We start from the raw sequence: 8,677 nt of genomic DNA on the forward strand, positions 1-8,677 counted from the left end.
GACAAAAGCCTGCCGCCCGAGCTGCTGGGTATTGATGCACTGGGGTGGGTTGCCGCTAGGCGTCTCTGCCCTGTACAGCGCCTTGCATGGCGCAACGCACGGCTTGAGCAGAGAGACATCAGCATCGTAGCATCACGCGCTGCTCTCCCCCTGGTGGGAAACGCAGTCATATGTATGGCAGACGTTGGCAGACACAATCCACGTCGGCACGGTGTTGAAGCCCACCTGCTCAGCTATCAGTGAGTCGCTGGCACCGATCATCTCCTGGTTCTCAGCAAACCATGCCAGGCGTGACTCTAGAGCTGCCACCTACAAAAGATGGATGGGTTGAAGGATCTTAATCCAAATTATGCGTTCACAGGCTTTGTCGGTGGGTGATTCTAGACTCGAAACAGCAGGCACAGCATGAGACAGCGAGCACATGCACATGCGCGGGTGGGGCGAGGTTAGGCAGGGCTGCTGCACAATGGCATGAGCACCCGCCTGCTCCGCGTGCGCGCGCGCCATAGCCTCCATCTCAGCACGCACGGCCGCCACCAGGGCGTCGCCTTCCTGCGCAGCGGGTTCACGTGCATGCGAGTCGGGGGTGGACACCTGTAGCAGGCATGGGTTGACCAACCCTGGGTCCAAGTTGGCCGGACACTGCCGGCTCACATGTATTGCACATCAGCACATGTGACCGTTCAGCTACCAACTGTCAATGGTTTGTTGGCTCCCTGGATGGTGCTGCTCACGCAGTCAAGCGCCACGCTCAAATTCAGCCGCCGCACCTCCATGGCCCGCAGGTCCACCCCGGCCGCGCGCGCCTCCAGCTCGCGCTTCTCCTGCCTCAGCCGCGCGATCTGGCCCCGTAGCTCCGCCTCGCGCTCGGCGGCCGCGTCCTGCGCCGCCTGGAGCGCCGCCTGGGCATCCAGCAGCTGCGACGGGCGGGCGGTTGCGGACAGGCTGCTTGCGCCCATCCCAACCCACGGCAAGAGCGTGTCCCGCTTTCACCGTGGTCGCCTTAGTGGCTTCTGTGCTGCCAATCAAGTTGCTGTCGTTGATAGCAGATTCAACAGGAGCATGCACAAATGGGTTGTAACCCACTTGCTGGCATACTCTGTGGGGCGATGCCTACCCGATGCCTGAGGCCGCCTTGCCATCACGGCGTCGGCCGCAGGTGTGGGTCCTGCGTGCCCACCTTCTGCAGCCGCTCCGCCGCCTCCGCGCCGTGCCGACGCTCCTGCTCCTGCGTCGCCGCAAAGTGCCGCTCCAGGCGACCGGCCTCCGCCACCAGCACCGCGCGCGCCTGGCTCAGCTGCTGCTCCAGGTCCTGGCGCAAGTGGGGACGGATGCGGCGTTCGAGGGGGGGGCTAATGAGGGGCCTGCGGCTGTGCTTCAACACACTCCTCGACTTGACAGCTTGCCTTGGACTGCTGCACGCTCTTCAAATCAACACACACACACACACGTACGCACGCACGCACACACAGAGAGAGAGAGTGTCGGGCGCCACACCAAGCTGTGCGGAGCAGTCAGCGCAAGCAAGCGCTGCGGTAGCTCTCACCTTGATGCGCCGCGTCGCCGCCTCGTTCTCCTGCTGGTAAGCCCGCAGCAGCGCCGCGTCTTCCGCGCCCACCGACGCCTGCAGCGCCTCCGAACCCGGACTCCCCCCGCCTCGCGCGGCCCCGCCGCCGCCGCTCCCCGCCCCCGCGCCGGCCGCCGCGGCGGCCTCGAGCGCGGCGGCCTTGGCGCGCAGGAGCCCCACCTCCCGATCCCGGTCCGCCCGCTGCGCCTCGTGCCAGGCGCGCTCCTCTGCGCGCTCCGCCGCCGCGGCCGCCATCTGCTCCTCAGCGGCCTCGCGGGCGCGCAGCGCGCGCTCCAGCTGCCCCTCCAGCCACGCCACCTTCCCTCGCATTTCTGAGATCGCCTGCCGCAGTGCCGCCGCGTCGGCGGGGCCGGCGAGCAGCTGGGCGCGCTGCGCGGCAGACTGCGCGACGGCGTCGTCGCGGGAACGGGCGGCTGGGGCGCGGTGGGGCGGCGAGGGGCTGGCTGCACGGAGCGGGCTTGCTGGTAGCGAGTCCTGCTGCTGCTGCTGCTGCTGCTGCTGCTGCTGCAATTTCTCATTTGCTTCTGCCATATCCTCCACTTCATCCTGCTGCTGCCTCTGCTGTTGCCGCTCCGCCCGCTGCAACTGCAGCGCCTCTTGTTGCTGCAGGTGCATTTGTTCCCGAGCGCGCTGCTGCTCATCGTTCTGCTCCAAATCAGCCCGCTCTTGACAATTACGCTGCTGCCATTCATTCAATCCTTCTGTGCCTGCCGATTTTTTCTCTGTGCTCTGCGGGTCACATGACGCGTTCGTGTTGTCGGAGCTAGAAGCGGCACCTGAGTCGCCCGCTCGCGCTGCCCTATGCCCCACAGCAGTGGCCTCCTCGCAGCCTGCGTCCGATGCGGCAGCAACAACAGAGGTCACCAATCCTAGGACGGACGCTCCTATCGCAAAGCCCTGACCCTCGTCCACCTCGCTTGGCGCGCGATCTGACATCGATGACTTCCGCTGGGCAAACGTGTTGCAACTGTTCACATTGTAAAGACCATGCCAGTACCGTATTGTTCTGCAGCACCATGTGCATGGCGCGGAGTTGCAACGTACCGGTAAACCTGACTCAACAACAGGTGGGTGGGGGGGGGGCCGCGCAGAGGGCCAAGCTACATCATCGGCATCCCTGTGTCACCGGTGCATCGACACCGTGCCCCAAAGGCATATTTCCTGCCTCACAAGCCCGTTCCTGGTGAGTGTCACGGTTACATCAGTTCCATAGCGTCATGCAAGCCAGCGACCGTTGCTTATCTTCCTATGCGCCCAGCACGCTCAGGGCCGCCTCGCCCCGGCGGCATCTAGTTGCCTTTCTTTGCGGGCGTCACGCCCGCGCGCTCCTGCTGCAGCCGCGCGTCCGCAAGCGCGCCGAGCGCCTTGTACCCTACCGCCGCCGTGACCGCCCCCAGGCCCAGCGCGGGGGGCAGGGTCTGGGCCAGGTTGAGCCGTGTCCAGAACAGCCAGTAGAGGACGAGGATGGACGCAATGCCGCCGTGGAACAGCAGCGCCCACAGCGACCCCGCGCCCGTAGGGAAGTTCTGCAGGCCCAGGCCGCCCGTGGCCAGCAGGAACAGCAACAGCAGCGCCAGCGGCGCGAGCGCGAGCGCGGTGAACACGAGGGAGACGGCCGCGGCGGGGCGCTTGTCCGGTTGGCGCTGCAGGGGGGGCGGGGGGCGCGGGCAGGGGACGGTGGGGCCAGGTTATCGGGCGCGATTTCAGGGGTGAGCATTTGGCCAGGGGTCCCATTTGCAAGGCACGGATACCCTTGGCAGCATGTTATGCAGGCGCCTGGGTCGAGCGCGTCCTTGGCACAGGCCCTAGCTGGGCCACTCACGAATATGTGGGCGATGTTGGGCAGCACGTTGCTGATGGGCTGCACCAGCGCGGTGCGGTACACAGGGCTGGGTTGCAGCCCCGCCTCCGCCGCCGGCAGCTTGACCGTGCCCAGCTCCCAGCGCACGCCCTTGGGCGCGGCCGGGTCGCCCAGCAGCAGCGTCACGGACAGCTTGCCGCCCTGCGGGGCGACAAGGATAGAGAGCGGCAACAATCAGCGGTGGGCAATCATGGCGAGCCAGTTTCCAAGCCATCGCGGCACAGCCCCGCTCTCTTCAGGCTGATTATGGCGTGATCAAAGCCCGCACGCACGGCCCCGTGCCCGACCCCCAGCGCCCAGCCCCGCCACCAGCAGGCGCCCCCACACGAGCTCCCCCAGCGGCCGGAAACACACCAGCGAGCCCAGCTGCTTCTCCACGAGCGCCTGCGACAGGCTGACGACGTGCGCCCCATCCTTCCGGGCCTTGGCCACCGCATAGGCGGAGAGCCCCTTATGGGCCTTGGGCTGCAGCAACAGCATCGCCTGCTGGGGCTTCGACGCGGCCCCATCCGCCTGGGGCGTGAACGTCACCTGCGCCGTGGCGCGTGGTGCGGCGGTGCGGCGGTGCGGCGGCGGCTGGGCTGAGCTGCTCTCCTCCGCCGCACTCTCCCAACGCGCTGGGCTGCATTCGACATGCGCGTGCGTTGGGCACCGCGGACGCTAGCTGCTGCATCGCCCCCGATGCGAAGCGATCTGCCCATAAAAGCTACAGGCTCCATTGCAACGCCCCCCTGTTGCTGTGCAGCTGGAACATCGACGCCCTGCATGCTGCAGACAGATACAAGCCAGCCTCGCCGGGGGCCGACGACCCCATTTCCATGGATGGCTCAGCTGCGCCCACTGCCCCCGACCCTCCCGCGGCCCCGTTGGCACCTCAATAGAAGCGCCGGCCTCCAGGGAGACGCCGTCCAGCAGCGCTTGGCCATAGTCGGCCGCCTTGCGCGACAGCCGCTTGCCGCTGGCAGCGATCACCTCAGCCTCTGCAGCGCCGACTGACAGCACCACTGCTGTCGTCGCCTTTGCTTTCTTTGGCTGGGCAGGCCTGCGGGGGCGGATGCCGCACGCATGACACGAGCCGCAGCAGTTGAATGCTGCCGCGAATGGCTGAGTACGGAGGGTAACGACGCAAGGCTTGCACCAGGCAGAGCATCAACTGCAAACCGCGCTTACGTCGGGGGCTCCTCTGCTGCCGCAGCGGGGTCCGGAATCGAGTTGGCGTCACCTGCCACATCTTCCTGTGCCTGTGCGTTGCGAGAGCAGAGGAGAAGTGATGATAAGCCAGATCAAGGCAAGGAGGATACCGATCACCTCAGGGCTGCCCGTTGATCGCTACTCACTATGATGCACAAGATACTGGTGGCCAGGAGGCACAGCAGCAACCAGTGCTGCGCCCTCATGGCTCGATCACGATGTTTGTACAATGCAGATCACTTCTGAGACCGGCTCGCACAATGGGGTTGGTCGGACGACAGACAATTCCAGATTATTAGCCAGTTGGCTGGGCCCTGGTGATGCACCTGCCCAACACGCACTCTCAATGGATATTGAAGCGGCGGCCCCGTCAGCAGCCAAGGATCGCACGCAGAATGGTGTCCTTGATTGTAGTACACCGCTATAATGTTTTGGTAGGGGGATTGTTGTACGTGGGCGCTGCCCTCCCGCCACAACAGCAGCGTGTTGCAAAGGCAGTTGAGGGCGCGAACGACGAAGTCTCCTGACTACGGCAGGGTGAGGCAGCACAGCTACCTGAATCAAGAATAGCGGGTCGTTCAGCAGCTGGAGTGCTCGGCTCTTCTCTTACGCTCCGAACACGGCAATCCGCATGGAGCAGTGGAACGAATTTATTGACGAGCGTGCCAGCCCTCGAAAGAGGTCCGAGGCGAGTGCAGGACTATTAGGCCTTGCGGGAGCATGCGCCGCTCTCTGGGCCGTCGTCCTGGTGTGCTGCGATACTGCGGTCAACCCGGCGCTCGTTGGCGGGGCCCCGGTCTCCGCAGCGGCCATGGTTGATGTCATGGTTACTGCTGTGGAAGCCGATTGCTCAATGGCGCGCGTTGGCGTGACGGTCAGGGTGGTGCCGAGCGTGACGGCCGCGCTGCCAGCGGTGCAGCCGCAGCAGAGCCGCCCGCCTGCCACACTGCGGCTGCGGCTCAGCGGCGGCGTGTCGCACGACCTGCCATGGCCGCCCGGCCCGAACGGCTCTGGCGCGGCAGCGTTCGAGGTCACCACGTCGCTGGCCGCGGTGGCGGGGCAGAGGCTCAAGCCGTTTGACGCCTACACCCTGGCGCTCTCGAGTGCAGCGGCTGTCCTGGAAACCTGCCACCAACCAGAGGGCAGCAGTGGCGGCACCGGCATCGGCAGTGACAGCAGCAGTGACAGTGACGGCGACAGCAACAGCAACAGCAACAGCGGCAGCAACGGCGACGACGGCGGTGGCGCCAACAGCACCGATGCCGCTCGGCACCACCCCGCCTGCACGAGCGTCCAGCTCCCAGTGCACATCGCGTTCGTCGGCAGCACCGCGCGCGGCTTCCGCATCACGACGCTGCCTGCGCTGCCCAGCGGCGCCGCCGCCACGGGCTCCGCGGGCGACCTGCTGGTCTCACGCGAGACCAGTCAGCGCACGCTGCGCCTGATGGCCCTGATAATTCAATGGGCTTTTGCAGGGTACGCTCTTGCGTGGGCCACCGGCGCGCTCATGAGCCAGTGGGTGATGCGTATCGCCTTTGCTCGGGTGCACTCCTTGCTGTGAACCGCAAGCCGCGTCGCCCTCTGACCAGCGCAGCGGTTGCCGGCAGTACGGCTGAGTCGCTTTCATTGCACTTACTTTTTTTCCAGCTTGTAGCGAGCTTTACTCTTTGGGTTTCTGGCGCATCGCTGCCCCTGATAGGAACAGCGCAGCAGCTTGCCACTGTGACTCATTTGTCACCATCCTTGGCCATGCTGCAAACCTGGCCTGGTCACACAGGCGGCCGGCCGCATGCCGCGTCGCTGGCCGCCGCACGACCTGACTCATCACACGCGCAGGGCCCTTAGCTTAGTTCCGTCCCCTGGGCTTATCGCGCTCACGCGTCGCCCACGCGTGGCGTGCCCAGCCTCAACAAGAGTAGCATCACTGTGGCCGCCAACCTGACAAGCGCATACATGGGGTGGGCGCCCCATACACTTCCTGCCATCACAGGCAGCGACCACCATGTCACCTGTTGCTGCGCACCGCACGACAGCACTTGCCCACTCACGGCCGCGCGTTTGACTGTGCAGGGCACGCAGTGCGTGTGTGGGCGGCACACCAGCTCCAGAGTGCCGCATCAGACTCCAATCATCCCCTTCTCAAAGTCACAACACGCTACATACACAGTGCTAGCCTTGGCGGGGGCCTATCAAACCTTTTATTCGACATGCCACAGGTTGCGTGGCATTGACACTGCTTCGTTCAACGCTGTCGCACCGGTCTGCCGCAACCCAGCGACGCCTCAACGGACGGACGTGTCGCACGCACACAGCTCTTCACTTACGACGCCTGCACCCAGGACTGTAGCAGTGCGCCAGAAGTGGCGGTTGGCAGGATGCTCGTGCCACGGCCGCCTGTATCACAAGGTCAATTGCGTCCCAACTCCATGAGCTTAATACAACTGCGCCGCAGTACCGCGCACAGTTGCCTGCGGTGCAGCTCAGCCGCTTTGAACCCTGATTACATAAGACTAGTGTAACCCACCACGCGGGAAGCTGCCCCAGGATTAAGCAGTTTTTGTTGCTGTGATGCGCAGAGAGGCGCAGGGGCTCAGCACTAAAACAGCAGAAGGCCAGCCAGCATAATGCAGTGGAGGCGTATTGGCAGCAAGGAATTATGAAAGAAGAGGGATTGCTGCAAATCAACAGGCAAAGCCATCAATCCACCAATAAATGGGTTAAGTAACCAGCGCAAGAACATGGAACTTGACACGGGCTGCATCGCCCTCCTCTTGACAGCACTGCTCATGCCTGAAATGGGTCGGAACGGGCGGTGACTGAATGACACCGTGCGCCAGGCTCTCGTGCAGTGTAAACAGCCCTGTGGCTGTTTTGGCATGCGCAGGGGTGGGCGGCGTGTGAGGCGGGTGCCTGCAGGGAGGCAATAACCCCCCCAGGCCGGCCGCGAGTGCACGCGCTCGACACCACTGCGGCGCGCCATAGGGTTGACGGCGGGACGCATGGACAGGGCGACCGGGCCCGCAACTGTTTGGCAGCCGACCCAGATTATGACTGATAACACAAGTGAGTAGCTGGGGTTGCCGGAACGAGGGCTGTGAGGGGTTTGATTTGCCTGTCTTGGAGTGGCCGTTGGAGGCGTGAGGGCTCTGCCTGCCGCTCCGTTCGAGTGGTGGGCCTGTGGCCGTCTCGAAGATAAGACGTCACAGCACGGCCTGCCCCTTTTGTGTGCGTGCAAGCAGCCCATGTGCTAGAGCTTTCAACGCAAGCGCCCGGCCAGCCCCTGCGCGTCACGCCGCATCGCCTGCGGCGCTCGCGCTATCCGCGGGAGCGGCGCCCGCGGACGCGGCGGCGGCGGCGGCCGCCGCCAGCGCGGCCTCCATCCTGGAAGTTGCGAGGAAGCTGGGCGCCACGTAGGTGAACCCCTCGAAGGCGCCGGCGTGCGCGGGGTTGCAGGGGGAGCCGCAGGGGCTGTCCACGGGCCGCTGCTCCGTCCACACCTGGGCAGGCACGCAAAGAAGGAGAAGAGAAGAGGAAGACTCGGCATATAAAAGCAGCGCCTCTTGGCCAGCCGCGGCAGGCGCCTGTTTTGACCATTACAGCTGCCACATCTCCCCCCCCCCCCACCGCATTGCCAACATTCCCTGAGCCCGCGAGACTCCAGCAGCCCTGGCCTCCGCCAGGCCAAGCTGCCGCGCCGCACTTCTCCTCCGCCCGCCATCTCGCCCACTCCACCCCCACTATCCCCCCCCCCTGGGTTCCCGACAACAGCAGTGGCGCCTTCAATCAAACGGTGGCCGGTTCCAAAACGGACTGCACGTTTCAGAGCAGGCGCAGTGCCCATCAACCCCCACCTGAAGCCAGCACTCAACCCAGCCCGCCACATCACCACAGGAGGCAGGGCCCCGCCCACCTTGTCAAAGTTCTCAACCGACAACGAATGCGCCACTGGTGGCTTGTAGGGCGACGGCAAGCGGCGCTCCTCCAGCGCCTGCCAGCTGATGCCCTGAGGTAGGTGTGTGTGTGTGTGTTTGTGTGTT

The 8,677-nt window shown here is 64.9% G+C and overlaps 4 protein-coding genes across 4 annotated transcripts in view; 1 reads left to right on the top strand and 3 right to left on the bottom strand.

Annotated features, from left to right (window-relative positions):
• Positions 1-132: 132 nt before the first annotated feature.
• MNEG_7531 (hypothetical protein) lies at positions 133-2,203 on the bottom strand (the record flags this gene model as incomplete). Its single annotated transcript, XM_014043996.1, has 6 exons — positions 133-150; positions 226-309; positions 466-552; positions 771-917; positions 1,181-1,312; positions 1,547-2,203. 6 exons carry the CDS (start codon positions 2,201-2,203, stop codon positions 133-135), a joined length of 1,125 nt encoding a protein of 374 aa, XP_013899450.1.
• A 674-nt stretch (positions 2,204-2,877) lies between these two features.
• On the bottom strand, positions 2,878-4,846 carry MNEG_7532 (oligosaccharyltransferase complex subunit delta (ribophorin II); the record flags this gene model as incomplete). The annotated part of the gene is made up of 6 exons (XM_014043997.1): positions 2,878-3,231; positions 3,411-3,590; positions 3,804-3,980; positions 4,323-4,491; positions 4,620-4,690; positions 4,787-4,846. The coding sequence occupies 6 exons, from the start codon at positions 4,844-4,846 to the stop codon at positions 2,878-2,880; spliced, it is 1,011 nt and encodes a 336-aa protein (XP_013899451.1).
• Positions 4,847-5,493: 647 nt separating this feature from the next.
• On the top strand, positions 5,494-6,201 carry MNEG_7533 (hypothetical protein; the record flags this gene model as incomplete). The annotated part of the gene is made up of 1 exon (XM_014043998.1): positions 5,494-6,201. One exon carries the CDS (start codon positions 5,494-5,496, stop codon positions 6,199-6,201), a length of 708 nt encoding a protein of 235 aa, XP_013899452.1.
• Positions 6,202-7,927: 1,726 nt separating this feature from the next.
• MNEG_7534 (hypothetical protein) overlaps positions 7,928-8,677 on the bottom strand; it is a gene marked incomplete at both ends in the record, with an annotated part of 1,596 nt that continues 846 nt past the window's right edge. Inside the window, 2 exons of the mRNA XM_014043999.1 lie at positions 7,928-8,137; positions 8,551-8,643. Of these exons, the coding sequence (XP_013899453.1) occupies positions 7,928-8,137; positions 8,551-8,643 (303 nt within the window). The remainder of the gene's footprint in view (positions 8,138-8,550; positions 8,644-8,677) is intronic.

This window comes from Monoraphidium neglectum (genome assembly GCF_000611645.1).
Source record: "Monoraphidium neglectum strain SAG 48.87 unplaced genomic scaffold scaffold01340, whole genome shotgun sequence".
NCBI classification, from domain to species: Eukaryota; Viridiplantae; Chlorophyta; class Chlorophyceae; order Sphaeropleales; family Selenastraceae; genus Monoraphidium; species Monoraphidium neglectum.